At 37.6% G+C, this 22,782-nt stretch overlaps 2 protein-coding genes across 3 annotated transcripts; one reads left to right on the plus strand and one right to left on the minus strand.

The window, feature by feature from the left end:
* Positions 1-738: 738 nt before the first annotated feature.
* Positions 739-11,676, plus strand: si:dkey-261e22.4 (overexpressed in colon carcinoma 1 protein homolog). 2 transcript variants are annotated; one of them, XM_067582150.1, is made up of 6 exons: positions 743-1,558; positions 4,704-4,728; positions 4,907-4,942; positions 5,043-5,119; positions 7,609-7,675; positions 8,867-11,676. In XM_067582150.1, the coding sequence occupies exons 1-5, from the start codon at positions 1,489-1,491 to the stop codon at positions 7,656-7,658; spliced, it is 258 nt and encodes an 85-aa protein (XP_067438251.1). In that variant the 5' UTR covers positions 743-1,488; the 3' UTR covers positions 7,659-7,675; positions 8,867-11,676. The 2 variants fall into 2 exon arrangements, with proteins under 2 accessions (XP_067438252.1, XP_067438251.1); XM_067582151.1 differs by lacking the exon at positions 7,609-7,675 and having other exon boundaries at positions 739-1,558.
* Positions 11,677-12,906: 1,230 nt separating this feature from the next.
* Positions 12,907-22,696, minus strand: dclre1c (DNA cross-link repair 1C, PSO2 homolog (S. cerevisiae)). The gene is made up of 15 exons (XM_067582143.1): positions 22,309-22,696; positions 22,103-22,154; positions 21,469-21,553; positions 21,312-21,371; positions 21,124-21,179; positions 20,720-20,821; positions 19,617-19,689; positions 18,762-18,902; positions 18,532-18,633; positions 17,515-17,651; positions 17,151-17,205; positions 16,803-16,891; positions 16,087-16,184; positions 15,069-15,155; positions 12,907-14,955 (listed from the first exon to the last, which is right to left on the minus strand). Exons 1-15 carry the CDS (start codon positions 22,415-22,417, stop codon positions 14,180-14,182), a joined length of 2,022 nt encoding a protein of 673 aa, XP_067438244.1. The 5' UTR covers positions 22,418-22,696; the 3' UTR covers positions 12,907-14,179.
* Between the last annotated feature and the right edge of the window lie 86 nt (positions 22,697-22,782).

Below are 22,782 nucleotides of genomic sequence, written 5' to 3' on the forward strand. Positions count from 1 at the left end.
CGGACACACATATTACATTTCCCGCAATCGTTTTTCAAAGTCAGTTACCACCACTTGTTTGTCCATTTGCTCCAAAGATATCTCAAAACCTTTAAAATGACAAAAACCTTGTTGCTCTCTTCTCTTATATCACCCAGATGTGTAATTTTTCCTCAGTTTCTTCACCTTTTATAGGTGCAAACTGCAGCATCAATCAGCTAATTATTCATTGTTCTGGTGCAGCGTCACATGGGAATTTGTGTTCTCACAGGATTTGTGAAGTTGCCTGGTGACACCTCTAATTATAGTCGACATATAGGTAGTGTTCTTCTTAGATGTGATCAAGTCTGAAAAGAAACCGTAAAACAAGCTTTACTTTATTGTCAGCAGATTGAGAGCAGATAGACACCCTCATGTATGTTAAAATATCAGAAACACTTTTCAGTATAATGCACTCTAGTACACCACAACCACCTCAATAATAAACAGGAAGTAGAATTATCACCTTTCTGACAAAAACAACAAAAACTGAAAATGTATAAGCTTCGTAAAAGTAGAATTTATGGCAGAGATTATACCATATAAGTGTATATATTCTGTGTAAACAACATAGTTTTTCTTTTTTATTTCTTCCTTTAGTGCTACTTTTATATACTTTGTTCTATTTTATTGCCTAATATATTGTTTTATTCTCTTTTAAAATATTTAAATATTGTTACACGTTTTCTGTGTGTGTGCTGCAGAGGCTGCGTGTAATTGTGCAATCCTGTGTTGTAAAACCAAAGAACCCAAAAAATCGAAAGATTGTTATATTTAGATGTCTGAACTCAAGAAAACTGAGGAAACACAACACTGGAACTTCCCAGCAATATGTACTGCAACTTTCAAACTTTTAAAAAATTGAAAACTCCCCCAAAAAACGTAACATTTTGTCATATTTATATGTCTAAATTCGGGTATTCTGCAGCAACACATCCCTCAAACTTCCCAGCACCGTACTGCACCTTTAAAAAATTGAAAACTCAAAAAAAAACTGGTTCTTCTGTCGTTGCTCTCCCCTAATCCCACTCCAAATCCACTTCTGCTGTATTTGGGCTGAAATGCACCAATTAAATCAATTCTAGCTGACTTTGATCTACTTCCCTCAAATTGTGCAGGGATTTCAAAGCACGAGACACGCACAGAAACACACACGCACACACTCGAGAGAGAGAGGCTCTGCTCCCTCAACAGCAGGGGTGAACACACTTTGCTTCTCTCTCCCTCTTCGCAGTTTCCCTCCCTTCCCCCCTCTTCTCCCCCTCCTCTCTTTTCTTGGCGTCATTTTAATTCTTCCTCCATGCAGAGAGGTACAGTAGATAGACACAGAGAGGAAAAGAAAGACGTTCGTAGTCTCTCTTCACCTTTATTTCTAACTCCTCGTACCTGTCATTCTTTAGCTTATCTCTGGTATTTTTTTTCTTTCTCTCATTCGTTCTTCCTCTTCCTCTGAGGTTTTATAGATAAGAGATGGGATGTGGAAATTCCTCTCCAACCTACACCAACAATAACAACAGCAGCAGCAGCAGCAGCACAGGAGGTGAGAAACTGCGAGTGTGTTTGTGCGTTTCTGAGTTATCTAGCAGCATGTACGAGATAGAAACAGATTTAAAGTGTGTTTTCTCTCTTTTAAGGCGTATCAAAGTTATTTTAATAACTTTTTCTATCATATAATGCTGTCAAATGCCCAGTCAGTATTGTTTTTGACCATAGAAACGCAGGTAAACACAAGAGGAGATGAAGCATTTGTGTGTGTGTGTAATATTTTTCATATAAATGTTTCCTGTTATTCATATTATAAACCACCTTTTAGGGCATGATAAAATGTTTGATTGTTTCATACTTGGAATACATTTTTTATATTAAATATTTAATGTTTTGTTAAATTGCCGGACTGCCACACTGCTTTGAAAACAGCAGGGTATCTGCAGGTCATGAAAAGTAATAACAAGCATTGAATTTGGTCTTATAAGGTATTAAAAAGTCTACAAACTAAGATTGTTGTGTTGTATTGTGTGTGAATACACTGAGAGCCACTAAACCTAAGTCAAATTCCTTGTAAGCTTAAACATACTTGGCCAAAGAAGATAATTCTGAAACAGGTGTTAAATTGTCCTCTATGTGTTATTAAAGAGTAACTTTAAAGGGACATGTCATTCTTTTTGTGTCTGTCATTTATATACTGTGACAATGATGGATGTTAATGTTAAAATAGTCAAAGATCCAAAACTTGAGGTGACTTCAACCTGCTCTGAACGCTTCATTTGCAAAGTTACCTCTATTTCCTTCTCGTGATGATGTCCTTCGTCGTAGCCTTCGTTGCTAAGGTTGTTCCATATGTTGTTCATGTTGTCCACTCGCATATTTCGGATCAGATTCAGGCTCGAACATGTACGGATGTATTTAAGAAGTTTCCATTTTGAGTAAAGAATGGGAAAAAGAAGTGAAATCCTGCTACTACTGTTTGTTTACGTAGCCTCCGGAGCAGGAAGAAGCTTACTGAAGCTGACCAATCAGAACAGAGTGGGCTCATTGAGAAGGGGGGGTTTAAAGAGACAGGAGCTAAAACAGCCTGTTTCAGACAGAGGCTGAACTGAGGGGCTGCATAAACGACCAGTGGAAGATAAATAAGAAGTTTTTAACTGTAAATCATGCAAAGATATTCCAGTAGAGCTGCCAGAATATAAATATAGAGCTGGAAATGGGCTGAAAAGCAATATTTTAACCAACCACACCCAACAGTGAGGTCAGGGGGCCCTGGAGTACACCTGTATATCACTGCAGTGAGCAATTTCATGTTTGGAGTCAAACCAACAATGAACTGATCTACATACAAGTATTGTGTGTGTATCTAAAGCCTGATATATCTTATTTCTCTGTTGTTGTCCAAAAACTATTAAAAACACGTCAGTGAGTCACACCGCTGCACTGGGTGACATGTTCCTTCATTATAAAGAGTTTGTTCATGTTAGTTTGTTTAGAAACGGCTCCAAAGACTAATAAAGGCATCATGTTTTCAGTCTCAGGAGAGTAGTTCTGTGTAAGACAGACGCCAATGAACAACATTGGAACGTGGTTCCTGCACATGTTGTTTACAGCTTTGCTAGCTTGTTTGCTACATATCACAACCTCTTGACTTTGTACTGAAGATCTTTGAGAAGTTTACAATGTAGTATGTTTCATAGAGGATGAACTTTAGACACTTTCAGGATAAACTAAACATTTATAGCCCCACTACTGGTAAAGCCCTCAATCAATAATAATCAGTGTGCCATTTGCTTCGTACAACACTTGCAGGACATTAGTATAGGTACTAATTAGGCACAGGCAGCTGTTAACTTTTACAGACTTTTAATAGACTAATTTAAAACTTTTTATACTTAAATCGATACGTCTGAACTATATATGATATGTTCCAGGAGCCGGTTGCAGCAGCTGTTTCTAAGTTCAAACTTAGCCTCATTATAGTGTCAGTGTTTACTAAGTGTAGATTTACACATCACTAAATTAAAACTGGTTGCACCAAGTATGTTATGTAGAGATGAGATATAGACTAACTAAATATTTACAGCTACTGACAGGTGGAACTGTTGCGTTAGCTAGCTGAATGAACCAATTGACAAAGCTAACGTTAGCTTGCTAATATCTGAGCCATTTAGACTGAAGAGTAAAAGAGGTAATATGGAATATGGTAAATTGGCTGCATTTATGTAGCGTGTTTCTAGTCTTCTGACCAGTCAAAGTGCTTTACCCTACATGTCACCATTCACCCATTCACACACACATTCATATGCTGCCATGCAAGGGGGAGAAGCTAATCATTCACACACACACACACACTGATGGCACAACTTTCAGGAGTAACTTGGGGTTCAGTATCTTGCCCAAGGACACTTCAACACGCGGACTGGAGGAGCTGGGGATCAAACTGCTGATCTTCTGATTGGTGGACGACTCTGAGCCACAGCCGCCCCTCATATATGGTCGATATATCTGACCTGATGCTTTACATTTCACCGAAATTAACAAAAGTTTGCCATAATGTTCGACTAAATTACCAAATAACGTTGGTTAGCTGAGCATAATCAGATATTTCCCTCTCACTGTAACCTACATGAATACTGTTAATTCTAAAACACACAAATAAAACAAACTCAGACCTACATTCACAAAGGATTGGCAATATAATTCAACTGATTTACATATTACTAAAGCATTTACTAGATAAGACGTTTCTAAATTTTTAATGGTTCAACCTGATTTAGTAAATCACTAGTTTGAAACTAGTTAGTAGTTACTAAGAACTTAACAGACTTTATGCACAAACTTACAGATTATCATTCGAATAATAATTTGTATGAAATCCGTAATGTTTGGCTGTATACAAGCTGCATGATGGTTTTAAAATTTTACATTTTTCTTTACACTGTCACCATGATTTACCTGTGGATTTCTTGATTCACTTGGTGTATTCCTTCGGTTTCTGTTTGTTTTTTAATGCTACTTTTGCACAATACTACTTCTTATGCTGTATGTTGCATTGATGTGATGTTAATGCAGTCAGAGGTGGATGATAGCAGCTATGAATGATTAGTTTAACTGTGAATAAACTGTGAATCAATAGAAAAGTAAATGAACAATTTGCCAACGATTCATCTCATTCATCTGTCTTTTTGTGACCTCAGGTCGTGCTGAGTCTTCATCAAAAGGGTAAAAGTTCATTTTACACCTTTTAACACACATAAAAAAAACATTTACAAAGAGGTTCTGATGTTAAAACGTGTCATTGTCGTTTGACCTTTCTCTGATGTTTTCTGTAAACCTGCAGCGACTGACTTCAATACACACAGCGGGTTTTAATTTTATGTGTGTGTGTGTGTGTTGACAGATCAGAAGACTCTGTGCCAGATGACGACAAACGGAAGTGAGTCATTCAGTTGAGTTAATATCTGTTTATATATCAAATATATTTATAAACATGATCTCATTTGTGCATGCGTGTGTGTGTGTGTTTGTGTACGTAGGAATTATGGAGGCGTCTACGTGGGTTTGCCTACAGACCTGAGCAACATTCCTCAAGTACAGATAGGATCACTAAGAGGTAAAACACACACAAACACATTTTTTGCACGCACTGAAGAACAAAAATTGACAAAAGATTATGAGGTTAATTTTGTCCCTTAATTAAAATGTAAACTTGCCGTCACAAACCATCCAAATCTAAAATCACAGCTTGCATTAAAGGAGAGGTTCAGGTTTTTTTCAAAACTGTCTTAGTTCGCTTAATTGAGTTTGTATCTCCTAAAGTTACAGTCTGTTTATTAGAAAATTAACCACTTCCTGTTTCCATGGACTGATCTATGATCTGTGGCGGAGGGATACATTCTGCTAGTGGTGTGTAAGTCTGTTGATGTTATCCAGTTTTTACTACTCGAGACGCTCAGAGAAAACTTTGATTTTTTTTTTCCTGATAGCTGGAGTCTGTAATTTTGGACACTAATATTTTTGTAACAAACCGATTTGACTCTTTGAGTTTTCAGGGTCGATCTCTAACTGTTCTTGTCCTCCAGACCACCTCGACCTGCTCCTGCTTCTGCGTCTGACATGAACAACTTATAACAACTTAGTGTAAATAAAAACATAGTACTGTATGTGGTTTACTCTGTAATATGTTAGGAAAAACCTGGTTCCAGTAACAAATCGACAAGCCACTACAAGAATGTATCCCTCCGCCGCAGCTCGGCAAGGAACGTACAAGAGAAACAAAAACAGAGAATTTCATATTAAACGGTGTAACTTTGGAATATATTGACTTGATTTAGCTGAAAGAGGCTGCTGAAGCATCATTTTAACTTCATCTCTTCTCTTACAGTGTAGTCTCATTCAGAGAGAACTGCTTCATGGTCAGTATGGAGAGTAGGAATTATTACAGCGAGCAAGACCCGTTTCCACACACATATTGGCATATCAGTGTTATATAAAGACAGATATGGAAAAATTCAAACCTGTCTTTTGGTTCTCCTTTGTGCTTCTCAGTTTTTTTGATTGGTCATTATAATAAATGGACAAATGGGTGGGGATTCTCTCTGCTGTGCCTCTATTGGTCCAATAAACTGTCCGTCATATCCCAGGAAGTGACCACAGATCTCGGATGTTAGCCCTCCCTAAAAGTTGAAATCTAAAGATCCCCTCCAGACATGTATTAATACATAAAAATACTCTGTTTGGAGCAATAATGTCTGTCTGATATGGGTTTTCCACCCAAAAAAAGTATAACTACCACGTTAAAAACATTAAAATGACATCTACTCTTTCTCACTCATTAAAAAATCCAGAATCTATGAATATTTAAATATATTTCATTTCAGGAGTTTAACTGCTGGACGCAAGATGTCTCCTACTTCACTGTAAAATCCACTTCAAGTTTCCACATTACACTTGTGTATGTTGCATACTGGACCACGACTGGCTCCAAACTAGCTGTGATGTCACAAATCCTGCTCATAGACCCCTTAAACTCAGAGAAACTTTCCACTTTCAGCAGATGAATATGAAAACAGACTCTGCACATACATCATTCTGTACAGTGAAACATCCAACAAGAATCACAAACCAAAAATAAGAAACGCAAACCAAAAGACAATAATACAAGCTGTGATTTTAGACACAAATCACATTTCAAAATTAACCCCATAAAAGCCGCCATGTAGGCAGTAATTCAAAATGTGATATTGTCCAATATAGAGCTGCAGAGCTGACGAAATCCTTCATAGAGTCAAAATACTGAAGAAAATCCTTCTCTGCTAATCAGCAATAGCAAAGTTTCATTGGGTCTCATGCAAGAACGGCTCATACCAACAGATTTGTTCTTAAGTTGCAACTCGTTTGTAGAATTTTCTCTTACGAACAAAATTTACGAGTGACGAATCATGAACAGATAGTCTTCTGTCTTTCTTCACAAGGGGAGAAAGACTTGCTTGACTTAGAATTAAAATGTCTTAATCTAAATGAAAGATTGAATGGATCTGCAAATTCGCTGCAGTATAATTTCTCCTGAGGACAAGTTAAACAACTCATCCGCTGATTTAGACCAAAGCAAACGAAACTGAGGGATTTGAAAACAATCACAGACAAGAAACTGTTATCGATCTTTTCATCTAAGAATGAAAAACAAGACTTAAGTCAGATTGTTTCTTCAGTTAACACATGTGCTTGTGTTTAATTTCTGCTTTTGGTGTGAGACAGCATGCCTACGTGAGAGTATAATACTACATATCCAATTCCCAATAACCTCCACACACACACACACACACACACACACACACACACACACACACACAGCCTCAATTTCCTGTTGAGTCTCCAGGGTCATGAGAGCATGGGAGAGAGAAAATACTGATGATCACTACACAGACTGTGTGTTTGTGTTGTTTATTCTTTATCTTTGTGATCCTATTATGTGTTGCATGTATCAATGTATATGTATTTCATATTTCATTAGTGGTAAAAAAAAAAAGAATTTAGTTTAATATTTGATATGTGTGTGTGTGTGTGTGTGTGTGAGCTAATTATTGGAACTGTCCTCCACAGAGAATGAGAGAGACTCCCTCAGGAAGCCGCTGTGGGGGAACAGCCTCTAATTTTAATGAAGATCCAGGTCTGTGTGTGTGTGTGTGTGTGTGTGTGTGTTTGTGTGTGTGTGTGTGTGTCACGACCTCCTCCAGTTTCTCACATTAATGAGCGCTATGATGTCATGTCAGTGGTTAAAGCTCATTTTCCTCATTTCACTTGTCTGTAAATCCATCACTAAATTTGTGCGTAAAGTCGTCTGTCAGTTTAAACTTCAATACTGTGTAAACCGGTTGCTAGGCAACATCTGCAGCGCTGTCCAATAAGACGCATCCAAATATGTAAACAGGAAGTGATTGTTAGCATCACAAGTCGTAACATAACTTCCAAAAATAACAGCTAACAGAGACTTAAAGCTTTATAGACTTAACTGTTAATCCTTTGTGAATGTAAGTGTGTTTTATCTGCGTATCTGGAGAAATATGTGTGTTTTAGAGTTAGTAGGATTCATGCAGTTCACAGTGAGAAGGAAATATCCGAGTATGCTAGGCTAACTAACGTTATTTTGTATGTAGACCAACATTGCTATCGCTGGAGCCTTGCTAACATGCGTAAAAACCTTTGGAACAACTGTCTTAAGGGAATATACCAGTGTTTTTACTTGTTTTAGGCTTCAAAATGAATAATTTACCAAATATTCTTTACTTATTTTGTATTTTAAGAAGATTAATCCAATGAAAAATCTTACAATGTAAATAAGTGAATATTTCACCTAATCACTTGTGTGTTTTGTTCATTTTGCCATTTATGCAGTCATTATATCAGAGCTGCACCGATTAATCGATTAGTTGCCATCTATTAAATTAATTGCCAACTATTTTGATACGCGATTAATCGAAAATCTCCAAATTCTCTGGTTCCAGCTTCTTAAATGTGAATATTTTCTGGTTTCTATGACAGTAAACTGAATATCTTTGGGTTGTGAACAAAAGAAGACATTTGAGGACGTCACCTTGAGCTTTGGGAAACACTGATTGACATTTTTCACCATTTTCTGACATTTTATGGACCAAACAATGAATCGATAAAATGAATGACTTAGTTGCAGCCCTACGTTATAATACTTATCATGCAGTCACAACGTACTTAACTGTGTTTATGTTTCTACATCAAGTTGTTAAATCAAATTATTTTCCATCACTTTTAACCAGTTAAACACTGTCTAATTCCTGGAAATGTATCACGCTGCTGTCTTCTCTGCCTCTCTGTGAACTGAAAGGTGTGACAGAAGAATGATATATCAGGAGGGAGTTTGTCGTGTGAGAAGAAGAAATTCTCCAGGCGACCGTCAGATCCTCAGTGTTGTCATCAGGAAGTCTCAGATGGGAAACAGCAGCAGCAGCACCCAGCGGAGCCAATCTCCTCTCTCAGCGTCCTCTGTAATGGGACCAACTACACCCGGTTTGACTGACTGTGGAGCCGAACTGGTTATAGACTTCTGTGCTTTTATGGAAGCAGATGTCAACCTGGACTCACGCTTTATAAAACAGAGACAGTTTGATGTTTATAAAGATGAAGGTGTGCCAAGACGCTGCAGATTTTTATCTCATCCATCGACTTCACCAGAGGATCCGACTGGGTGAGCTTCATTTGGCTTCATTGGCATGCTGCAAGCAAGGGCACCAGAAGAAGTAGTCCAAGGGGCCACTTTACTCTCCTCCCACATTCTTTTTATATTGCATTCTATATTGCAACACTTACGGTAATTCATTCCCGTCCACTCTAAGACATTAGGTAAAATAAAGCAGGCAAACAAAACGGGAAGAATATTTACATTTTAATCCAATCAAAGAAGACATAGTCACACAAATCAAATGCATACAGTGTATATTGCGACCAATAAAATAGTTTCAGTGCTTTGTTATGTTGTTTAAGTTTGTTTGAGCTGTTGACTTAGCTAGCTGAACTAACCATAGCTATCAAATAGTAATATAATACAAGGGAGTAAAATACAGTCAAACAAAACCGTTAATGTTAGGGTTAATGTTCGACCTCACCTAAACTCACCTGTAGTTCGGCGTGTTTGGAGTGAAAACCTGCACGCTCTCGGTCCTCCGGGGCAAACAGTATACATAAAGTGGCTCCTGCTGTGAGATGACGTCAGTGAACTGTATTTCTCCATGGGGCATTTACACGGCGAAGAAACGAAAGCTGCGTGTTTGTTACTGAACAGAGAGTCGTTTTTGTGCTCAAGGTGAACTCACGAACGATGCTGGTTGTTTAGGACGTTGCTTAACTAAACCATATCATGTCATACACATGTAGGCTACAGGGACTGTAGATGGAGAGAGGTTATGGTTCAACTGGAGGTACTGTGGTGATTTGGATTGTACAAGCATGTAATGCTGCAGGGTTAACACTGCTGGTCAGGAGTTGATAGATTTGTAACTACTTGATTTCGAGAGATTAAATTTCCTGGTATAAAGTTAAAATCTAGACACAATGTTAAAGAATATGGCTGGCAATTTTCTGTGTTTTTCTTTCTGTCAAGGAATCATCAATGAACTCATCCTACTAACTAGTATTGTATGTGTCTCCAGAGCCTGATATATCTTATTCCTCTGTGTCGTAGACCTCTGTTGTTGTTCAAAAACTATTAAAAACGTGTTAATGAGTCACAGCGCTCCACTGGGTGACATGTTCCTTCATTATGAAGAGTTTCGTCAATTTGGTCTGTTTAGAAACGGCTCCAAAGACTAATAACAGCGATCACGTTTTCAGTCTCCGGAGAGTAGTTCTGTGTAAGGCAGACACCACTGAGCATAGCTCTTTGAGAAATTTATAATTTAGTATGAAGTCAAGAGGTTGTGATATGTAGCACAACGAGCTAGTGAAGCTGTAAACAGAACCACATTCCCGCACATGCTCAGTGATGTCTGCCTTACACAGAACTACTCTCCTGAGACTGAAAACGTGATCGCTGTTATTAGTCTTTGGAGCCGTTTCTAAACAGACCAACATGACCAAACTCTTCATAATGAAGGAACATGTCACCCAGTGCAGCGGTGTGACTCACTGATGTGTTTTTAATTGTTTTTAGACAACAACGGAGGAATAAGATATATCAGACTTTGGAAAAAACAATACTAGTTAGGAGATCAGTTCATTGTTGGTTTCGCTCCAAACATGAGATTTGTTGACATTAAGAAAAATATAGAAACGTGTTAGCTATATCCTGTAACACATAAGAGATATATATGTGGACTAAAGGCCTATTTTTGCTACACATTAACATCCTTTCACATGTTGCTCAGCCTCAGTGCGACATTAAGCACTTGTAGCACAGTTTGACGCCAGCTCTTGTAAATCACAATTGACAGTTTTAAATTGAGTTGAAACAAAAGAGTCTAAATTAAATGCATGTTTTCCATCCTGGAGGACAATAAAGATTCGATTCTAATTTGTAAAGTCTGCTCACATTCAGCCAACTAAGCTAAAAACTCTAATTGAACTCTAAAGTTGGAGTGTAGCAGCATCAAGTCACAATCATTTGATTGTATACAAATGACAAGTTTCAGCCATGAAATTCACAAATCAGAACTCAGTAGTATAGAACATTTACACTCCTGCCTTCTTGTCACATCTATCCTCATCTGTACCTTCAATCTGTAACACATCATTTGAGTTATTGTAATAAAAACACTGGTTACAAAAGTCTTATGTAATGATGCAATACAGGGCAAATGGATTTCTGCCTGTTGGAAGTGATGTGAAGTTAAGAATGGAGGAAGGAAATGAGTGTCACTGGAAAAACAGCATAATTGATGTTAAAACAAGTTTAATTTGTGTGTAATTTGGTTTACACTAAGCACAAGGCTGCTGTGAAACCAACTGTGGATCAGATTTGTTCACAAAGTTGAAGTGAATTAAGGAAATGATCTACTCTTTGTTACATTTGTGCTGTTTCAGTAATTATCTCGCTCAGACGGGCTCGTAGTGCCTGTTAATGTTTTTGTTCTCTTGTCTTACAAAAAAAAAATGTTTTTTAATTGCTGGAAGAGAAAAAGAGGAAAGTAAAGTCTTTTTTCCCACAATGCTGCTTCTCTGTTTTAGTAGTTTTCTCTCAAATCAACTGATGCTTTTGTGATAAGAAATTAAATATTTTGTCATATTTAAAGATAAAACACTAACTCCCTCGATAGATTAGGTTTGATCAATTGTCTTGACTAGTTAAAAGAAAAGTAGATGAACACAAAGACCTGCGGGAGAAGTTAAAGCCATATGTGAAAAATGAATCTTTGAAAGTCTGAAAAGCTCCCAAACTTTCAACCAGATTGGAATTATTATTATTATTGTTATGTCCCATAATTAAAAGATGTACACAGAGAGGTTTGTGTAAACACTGACGACCAAAGTTGGGACAAAATCAGACAAAGCGAATAAAAAGTGTTTAGTTTTCATATTCAATCACCAAAAAGCACCAAATTAAATTTTTTTTCTTTACTAAAACAGGGTAAAAAAAACTTTTTTTTTCCTGATGATAAAAGGTTCGACAGATTAATCAACCAGATAATAGTATTGAATCAACAAATATCAGTATTGGCACATACTGCATGTCGGCCTAAAGTAACAAGAAACTGTAGTGTCACTATGATATAGCTGTTCCACCAAGGAGCACTTATATGGAAGATTTACAATGTCTAAATTAAAACAAACCAACCTAAGTGAAATACACATATAATTTTCTCTTCATATTTTATGTCTGCATTTAATGTGTCATAATGACATGAAAAACAAAAAAAAATTGCTATTTAAGCCATTTGACTTTAAAACTCATTGAATTGTTTTTCGTTGTGACATGAATTTTCCACTGAAATTATTTTTTTATTCAGGCATTTTAAATCTTCCATACAGTTGCAAGTTTAATTTTCATCTGTAAAATGTTCAGCTTAGTGTAAATATTATGGCAGCAATTCTGTAATAACCATTAAAAAAAAGAAATCTTTATCAAAAGCTCGTCAGATAAGTAACTGTCATGTTATGGATTTATGGTTAAAATTGAATATTAGTCCTTATATTGGTGTCTAATTTTTCAACTCTCAAATATTTATATTTGCCTCAAATCAGGCTCTAAAAGACAGTAGTGAAGTCAGAAGTTGTAATATGTGTTTCTGAAGGCTCTGGAGTATTTTACATGACCATCATTTGCAATTATCCAAAAAATGTTTGGTTTTATTGGTGAAAATCTGCCAGGTTGAATATGTGAAAAGGTTTTCATTAGTGTAAAGTCAAACAAACCAAAAAAAAAAAGCTCTTCAGTTGAAATTAAATATTTTTATTTTAGTTTAGGAAACAAAAGTTCTGCTTTGATACAAAAGTTCTTCCACTTACTCGACCCACTTCACAATGAAGACAAGTGTTCAGCAGAACAAACCACAAACTGTCAACGAAAAAGTGTGCAGGTGCCTTAATACATGTAGGGCACAGATGAACCTAAAGTGCATTGGAATAAACTGTGTGTGTGTGTGTGTGTGTGTTGCTTTACATACTGAGGTTTGTGTGGTTTGGAGGTCAGACTGAAGCTTGATAGGAATGGTGTCGCTTGTAAGGCATGTAAGGTATTATAGAAGCTCATAGTGTACATGTAGTATAAACCTGAAGTATTGCAGTATATAAGTGAGGTAACGATGTATTCACACTATGAGCAACACGATCAGTGACTCATTTAACTTTATAACAAGAGAGATGATCAACCGAAGAAGTTTAATTTATGGCTCACCAAGTAATGACGGGTTGTATTTAAAGGGGACATATCATGCTTTTTGTGATTTTCTGTTATTTTTATACTGTTATGATGTCAAAGTTCCAAAACTTTAGGTGAATGGATGTAAAAATGCTGCCTGACAGTCAAAACTCAGGGCTTCAGCTTGCAAAGTTAAATCTATATTGGATTTCAGGCTTGAACATGTACAGATAGTTTATGTTTCAAGTAATGAATGAGAAAAAGAAGTGAAACCCTACTACTGTTTGTTTACGTAGCCTGCAGAAGCTTCCTGAAGCTGACCAATCAGAACAGAGTGGGCTCATTGGGAGGCGGGCCTTAAAGAGACAGGAGCTAAAACAGCCTGTTTCAAACAGAGGCTGAACTGAGGGGCTGCTTAAAGGACTAATATAAGATAAATTAAGAGTTTTTAACTGGAAATCATGTGAATAAATTCAAGTAGAGCCCCAGAATATAAACATAGACCTGGAAATGTGCAAGATACGTCCTCTTTAACAAGTTCTTCATATTAACTTCAAGGTGATAACATCTCAGTGTTGGGTTTACAAGCTTATTTCAGTTGCCATCAAGTGGCTAAAAAAATCAGTTAGTGCAGTTTTAAGGTTCGAGCACTTCCAAACAGGCTATTTTTACTCATCAAAACAATATAATGTGCAGAAGAAGCTGCATTTATTCAACCTAAACCTTTGCTCACAGTCTGAATATATTGTGATTTGCATTGCTAGGAAATTAATTCGTACCTTGTCCGCAGCCTACGATCTACTGCGGACGAATATGAGGAATGTAGTTAATCAAAAACTTTCCCTTCAGTCACGCAAAGCCCTGACTTCCCTTTCTGATGACCACTTCCTCTCCTGACGCCAGCTTCCTGTACAGCTGCGACAGTTCATCCGGTCGTGGCATTTTCGACTCTGGCGTGCAGGGAATATCAAAGTCCGACGACACCTGGGACTCCGAGAGCTCCTCCGGCTCGGACTGGACCTTTTGGCTGTCGCTCTCCATCTCCTGAGACATCGTATCGGTCCTTAAATCTCCTTGTTCCCGCCCCCTCTGCTCTGGTTGGAGGATCAAAGTGTCGGGTAAGTCCTGGTTCTGGGAGGAATGATTTGACAGAGAGGCGGACAGGGTCAGACTGAAGTTTTCGTTGGTGTCCGGGTTTTCTTCGTTATCGCTGAACAGATCTGGAGTCTGGGAACCGGTCATGACGGAGGGGGAGGGGCTCGTGACAGAGCAGCAGGATTGTGGTTGGCTGTTGAGGCTGTTCTGGCTGTCACTCAGCATCTCCGTGGTGAAGAAGTCCTCCCACTGCGGAGGATTAGAGGAGCCGCATCCTTCGACCTCAGTCTTCTTTTTCTCAGGTTCTTTATTCTTCTCGCTTTCATTTATCGTCATGTTCACCTCCTCCTTCGTCTGGTTTGTATCCCCTTTTCCCTCCTCCTCCTCCTCCTCATCATCACCATCCTCCTCTTCATCATTGGACTCGGTGCAGTCCACATAGTTACGTGCAACAGGCTGCGAGTCTGTGACCGTCAGAGGTAGAGACTCAGCCACAGACACAGGAGGCGCTGTTTTCAGAGGAGCTTTCACTAAAACCGACAAATCAGAAAAGAAAATTAACAGTTTAGTTAATAATAATCAATACAATACATACCTGAGACTTCAAAAGAAGACATAATGCTAAAAAAAGAAGTTCATGCACCATTTTCTATTTCTGGGTTCAGTCCCATCTTCTTCCTCACTGGTGCCAGATCCAGCCCGTCAAACAGCCCGTCATCGCTGTCTGAATCTTTAATTAGACGTCATGACAACCGTTAGACTGATAAAATAGTTTGTTCGTTTACAAAGCTGATATTGATCATTGAATGGTGATGAAATGTCACATATCATCTCCTAAAATGTCATCTTCGGTACATCTGAAATAAAGATTTTTGAATATTAAATATCTTTCAGTGCTGATCTGAATTCATTCTCACCTGGTATTTTATCCTTCAGATGTGTCTTTTTATCTCCATTTCAGAGTTTTAGTTGTGTGTATTTGGCTTAAAAACCTGCATTAAGTGATTTTTTTTGTCCACAGTAGGGAACACAACACTGACACATCATAACCTATTAAGTTGATGTGTTGAACTTGTCGTGTTTCTGTCATACTGGTGAATGTAAGTCCAATATTCACTCTCTTTTAGCTCTGTTTTTGCTCTCTACCAACTCCTGAGGGAAATATCTGGCTCTTTAGCTGCTAAATGCTCCACTATGTTCACCAGCTAGTCTACAGCTAACTGTGTCTGTTTGTTTTGGTGCTGAGCAGCGAGTGTACAGCGGCTTTTTAGAGCTTTTACTCTGAAAACAGCTGCCTTCAGCGGCCAAAAACGACGCTATGAGAACGCTGAGAGTGAAGCAAAACAGTAAAGTTGCAGCCGGGCAGATAAACAACGAGCTGAAACTCAATATAAAGTTTTCACCTGGAAAGACCAAACTCTGTGTTTTGAATATAAAATGTGTTTCATCAGACAAAATGCACAAACAGTAGAAAGTTGATCTAGTTTCCATGAAGCACAGTTTACACTTCATACACCACACGGTGACCTGCAAACAAGCATCACAGCTACAGAGGTAGTTACAGATGTGTTGCTGTGTAGAGCAGCTGCCATGGTTTTATGTGTGTGTGTGTGTGTGTGTGTGTGTGTGTGTGTGTGTGTGTGTGTGTGTGTGTGTCTTACCATGGGTAGGTCGCTCCGCCATGGTGCGTTTGAGGACTCCCAGAGGTTTGTATATGAACGCTGTTTGATCAGACCAATTCCTGCACATCAGCTTCAACCTGGAGTCAATGTTATTACAGCTATTAAACACTTTTTAAAAGGCAAAATTCATTATTATAATCAATCTATGTATCACTAATTAAATGTTATCACATTGTATTTATTTATTTATGTTTTTAAACTCATCAATTTGCCTCTAATTTTATAGAGGTAGCTTAAAATAAAAGAATCTGAGGGGGTTAGTGATTAATTTAGAGCTGCAACTTACTATTATATTCTTAATTAATTAATGTGAACATTATTTTTTAATTGTTTGGTCTAAAAAATGTCAGAAAATAATGAAAAATACAACTTTTTTACAGTCTTTAAATTACTTGTTTTGTTCAACCAACAGTCCAAACCCAAAAATATTCACTTTACTATCACAGAAGATGAAGGAAAGCAGCAAATCCTCACAACTGAGAAGCTGAAACAAGGAAATATTTGGTGTTTTTGCTTTAAAAAAAATTACAGAAACAATTATTTGATTATTAAAGTAATTGCAGTTTAACTTTCATAGTTTGACATGTTTTGCTAAAGGACTAAATACAGAAATGAGAATAAAACTTTAACATCCGTTGCTGAAAATTTCTGTTCGCAGATGATTGCAGAAAGAAAATAAATGAAACTTCACTCACATCTGTGTAACCTCAGTTAACGTCCGACCCATAGGGATAACACTGGGGTAGATGTTGACTGGCTGGAGGTAAGAGAGGAAGTCTTTGATCTGAAATTGAAGAGGAACATCGTGAGCATCAATATATGACGTGTGTATGAGCGAATTAAGGCATTTGTAAAATATATAAGGAAAGAGGAAGGGAAAGAAGGATTAGCTGAGCTTTACATATTCTAACAGATGTCCTGTGTGACACTGACTAAGATTTGATTCTCAATACAAGCTTCTATAAGACTCCTGCATGTTTCTGTGTAACCACAGTCACATGATTCTGGTTTAATAATTGAAATTAAAAGAAAGAAAGAAGTACCTCTGAGTAGGAGGAGTGGAAACTGAAGCAGGCTCTGAAGGAACTGCCTCCTGTCCTGAAAGAAACAACAAAAAAAAGGCACATTTAGCTCTCGTACACCAAACGTCATGTGATTAATGATTTATAATAAACTCTTCTTTAAAGGACGTGTTCACAGTTGTTCAAGTCCGTCTTAAAACAACAGTCAGGAGCCCAAATTAACACTGAAACATGTTTTTCTCGCTTTAAACGTTCCTTCTTCCTGTCCTTTAAGTGCAAGCGTCTTCTGCTTGTCTAATTGATTATCTATAAGACATTATCCACCTGAGACCTTGACAGGAGTTCATGTTTCCACAAACTCTGACACATTTGAACCTGATCTTACTTTATTATAACGTTGGTTTTCTTCATTCTCTCTCCGAACCACATGGTGGACGGTTTGATGCTGATGATGCGAAGAGGAGTCCCGTCAGAGGCCTTACAGCCACACGGCAGCCTGTTGCCTTGGAAAAACTCCTCATCCTGCGCACACACACACACACACACACACACACACACACACACACACACACAAACACACACACACACACACACACACACACACACAGATCAATGAATGAATTGACAAAGGACACTTTTATCCAGAGCTATGAAGCAGTAGAAATATCTAAACTACTGAGCAGCCAGATGTGTGTATATATGTTGAAACAGATGACGCGCTTAACTTAACTTAATACTATAATACTGTTGGGTTTTTTTTAGGATTATGAACTTGTTGAAATAAATGTATCAGGACTCAATCTTATATTTTTTTAAACAAAAAATTGTTCATGACATTTTTAACTTTCTGGGATCTGGACAAAATAAATGCCATGACTGTCCTATAGGGATGGGTATTATTAGGATTTTATTGATACTATTACTCCTATCGATTCATTTTTCTAGACCAGTAACAGCAAAGTCACTATATAAACTCGATAATATCTGAATGGAAACAAATCTGAAGTCTACTGCTGGTAATTTGCTATTAGCCCTGACAAGAATAAGTGTAAAACATACTGGTGGTGGACGAGAGATTACAGGAAAAGTAGTGAAAAATATCACTTTTCTGCAAATTCAAGCTTGCGGAACAGATGTTTCGACTTCATCTCTTATTGGCTCTTTACTCATAAAGGTTTTATTGCACTTTCACTCATCAACTCGAGTAAAATGTATTCATACTGCTCATTTTCTCCTCTGGGCATCCCTACCGTCCCAGCTTTTCTTCATCGTACGACCCACATCTACTTCTCATAGATATGAAATCTGAAGACCAGATGTCCCTGTGCCGACTTCTGGCTCTGAATAACTTGAGAGAAACCCTGAGTGTGTGTGTGTGTGTGAGAGAGATGTGAAGTGGGACCTTAGGGTGTCGACACGCATGGATCTGCGTCCTGCGGTCGGTCGTGACGTAGCTCAGGATCTCCGGCATCTTCTTGAACATCGCCAGATTCTTCACGTGGATCTGAGAGTATAATTAAACAACTAAATATGTAAACATGTAAAGCAGGAGATCTTTACACAAACTGTACTTACGTGTGCGTGAAAGGACGTGTAAGATATGTGTAGAGACGTGTGTTTTTGTTTGTTTACCTGTGTGTTGAACTGCTCTCCCAGGTTTGTAAACAGGTATTCGTATCCGTACGCAGCTTTACAGTTGAGCCACACGACGTGATACGAACTCTGACTGATCCAGTTTCCAACCAGCTCTGAGATACCGTTCAGACAAACCTCCTGCACACACACACACACACACACACAAATTATATGTTCTATAATCATCACTATCAAAATAACATATAAAAAATATAAATATACAGTACAAATAAAATGGTTCTAATACATATTAACATAACAGAAAACTGATGTGATTTATCAACGAGGTTCACAGCAGGTGATCTGTTCTTCTCTGCCCTTTGTATGATTTTCTATTAGGGCTGCAACAAATGATTATTTTCTTGAATAAGTGATTAATTGTTTGGTCTATAAAATGTCTAATAAAACTGTGAGATGACATCTTTAAATGTCCTGTTTTATACCATTGTAATAGAGAAATGAAACCACAAATTATTCACATCTGAGAAGCTGGAACTGCAGAATTGTGGCACTTTCCCTTTAAAAAAAAAGACTCAAAATCAATTAATTGATTAGCAAAATTGTTGTCATACAATTTTCTGCTATACCGTCCATTACACTTCCATGACTTACAAGGTTTTCCACTCACTTTATTGACAGACCAAGCAAAAAGTGTTTGACCTGTGTTGTTTTTGTTTGGTTGAATCATTTATTTGTGTTCACATATTAAGATTCAATTTGTGTCCAGTCATGAAACTTCATCCACAGATGATTGTGGCTACATTTTTCATGTTTTTTTGTGAAACAAACAGTGAACCATGTGCTGCTATTCGTGTTTCACTGCTTCCCATTCCCATCCCTCCAAAAACTTACTCGAGTAGGAATTTGGTAGAATCGTGGATCATAGAAGGTGGAGTCCAGATAAATAGTCTGAATATCCTTCACTCTGTGTGTGAAACATGAAAAACAGCATCAGCTAAACGAACTGTGATGAAGAAAATAGAACAAAACACAGAACATCACAACGTTCAGACTCATTCAGACGACTCAGTGTCTGAAAATAAGATTTAGACAGAACACAGTGTTCAACAGCTTTAGTGAAAGATGTTCAGCATATACAAATACCTTATCAGACTATTGATTTATTTCATTACTAAACTGATCTACACCTTTACTGCAACATGCTTTTTAAGTTTCTAGCCGTGTGTTTGTGTATTTAGACATTATTTGTGGACCAAACATGACAACAGGCAGATGAGATACGCAGTTTTAAAGATAATGTGGCTACAACTTACTTACTAATATAAAGTTTATTTCCTCATGTGGGCCAAAAAGTCAAACCAACCAGTTAGTCCTGATCCATCTCTGAAGTCTCGTAAAACAAAAAACTAGTTTGAAAACAGTAAATCTCTCTTTTCTGTTCAAGTTTGTTTTCAAGTGTGGAACGGGCTCATTGTTGCCCCTTGTGGCGGCAGAAGACGCTGCACTCGAAAAGTTATTTGCATAAGCGACACAAAGGTGAGATTTATGTTTCATCAGAAATGTTTTCAAACAGTATTTTTCAGAGTTACAAGGGGAAATACTTCATGGATAAAGACTAACTGGTCGGTGTGTCAAATGTAAACATGTCTGGTTGACTCGCCCACCCACAATAAAGAACAACACCTCTTTTTGAATATAGTGAACCATGATCTATAGAGGTCAGAGGTCGATTGTGCCAGGTAGGTTTATTTAGGAAGATTTAAGTAGGTTGATGTTTGTATGACGACTTATTTTTGTGTCTTGTGATTTGATTCTTGGGCTTTACTTTGCTGTAATGTATTATTTGTTATATCTAGATAGGCTTTTTCTCTTTTAAGTCCTATTGGATACACTTGTGATGGAAATGATCTGAAACCGACTAATCTCAAATTCTTAAAGGTTTACTATCTGGTTCTCTAGAACAGAAAACAGTGAAGATGTTCATGAGCACCAACCTGCTGCCAGAGTGCAGATGTTCTATTCTCGAGGCGTCTCCAGCAGCCAACCTGAAGTCTCCAGTATACAACACGTTTCCCTGGGAACCCTCAAACAGGAACCTACAAGCAGACACACACCAGTTCATGCTTTGATTTTTCCATCAGATGTCTTAACAATTATTTTAAAAGAGATAAATAAAAATAGTTTAACTTTTTGCAACAGAATATAACCTTTTTTTCTATATATCGTAGGGCCATAACTAACCATTAAATAGTTGTTGGGTCTATAAAATGTCAGAAAATAGAGAAAAATATCGATGTCTGAGGAGGGAATTTTATAATTTGATCATTATTTATTGTTTTTTCTTGTATGTTGTGTTGCGGCATTACATGTAAACAAAGACAAAGATGGTGTGACTTACATAACAGAGCCGGGACAGTGGCCCGCAGGAAGCAATGTTACCACAATATCTTCTTTCTGTCAAACAAACACCAGACAAGATGGGCAAAAAAATATCTGTTAGAAAGTTAGTAGGACACTTCTAATTATAAAACTGATGAGTTGCATGGACTAAACTTGGGGAAAGTTAGGAAATCCTCAGTTTTTTACCTCTCCTGATGCCTCATCCACCAGAGAAATCTGAGTTGGGCTCTCCAGCTCTAAAGGAACCTAAAACAGATCATTATCAGGAAAGACAGACATACTTGAGTATATTGAATATCGAAATCTATTGAAGAAAGGTCAAAAATGACTGCTAATGACTTACAATGTATTCCTCCCAGAAAGCATATTTGGGATTGCTCAGCAGAAGCTCTTTGGTCACGAAGGAGCAGTACAGCCTGACTGTTCGACTGGAAAAGAGAACACCATATCAAGCCGATAGTGACAAAGTTAGTGATATATTATAGTACTATTGTTTTTGTCCTGTTTACAGCTCTCATAAAATGATTGCTTTCACCGGAAGTGCAGAAATTATAGTTACTTATTTGTCTAGTTGTAATCTTTGTTTGGGTCTACAGTTCAGGATACATCAAATTCAATGAGTTATGAATCTGTTTTACTGTACAGAGGAGGGAATCTGATTGTTACAGTAGGATAGAAAATACTTAAAATGATAGATTTATCATACAAATCGTAGTATATTTTCTTTCTACATATGTTTCTCAAAGAATTTACTTTATTTTTACTTGTAACATCCATGGAAATGTGCCAGAATAAGTCATGTGTCCCCCATCACTTACATTGTAAGCGCATTATGAAGGGATCTTCTAATGGTCAGTATGAACAGGAGGAATGATTTTAGCATGAAAAACATGTTTAAATGTTCATTTGGGCTCCTGACTGTTGTTTTAAAACTGTTAACTTGTCCTTGGTATCAATTAAACTCCAACTATCTTCACCTGAACTGCAGTTTTCTCTTCAGTATTGGTCCTTTCAGTCCTTTCATGTGATCTGTTGAAAGCGATGACAGAGATATAAGAGATTAATAGCGGGGGAAACTGTCATTATCTGCTGCTAGAGCGCTTTTAAAATGGTAATTGTCAATTTGACTTCATATACAAAACATAAACAGGTTGATGATGCTATAGCTAACAACCGAGCTTACCTTTGTGACAGTGGGAGAGGAAATATGCCCTGGCATGTAAATTCTCCCGGTCGAACCGGTCCAGGGAAACTGTAGGATACTCCTTCATTCGACCTGCAAATGAACTCATCTTACCCTTTCAGAGCCCACCCTTTCAGAGGTATAACAGTCTAAAATGAAATAAGAGATGTTTTATGCGGAGAGAGCATATTATGATAACATCATTAACGTTTGTTTGTCCCGCCCTCCTCTTCTTCTTCTACGCTCATTTTACGGCAGTTCAGGTGCACTTACCGCCATCTGCTGTCAGTAAATACTCCAGTATTCTTACGCGTTTTTGACAATTCGAATGAAAAACAACAAATTATAGTTTCCATGCTTCCTTTCTTCAAATATCTGTTTAATAATACCGACTATAATGCAGCAAAGTTGTCAGTTTCTTCATTTCTCTGCTGTCAACTTTCTGCCGTGTCATTTGGCGCCATCTAACGGTCG

The sequence above is a fragment of the Thunnus thynnus genome, chromosome 23 (assembly GCF_963924715.1).
Source record: "Thunnus thynnus chromosome 23, fThuThy2.1, whole genome shotgun sequence".
In the NCBI taxonomy this organism is placed as follows: Eukaryota; Metazoa; Chordata; class Actinopteri; order Scombriformes; family Scombridae; genus Thunnus; species Thunnus thynnus.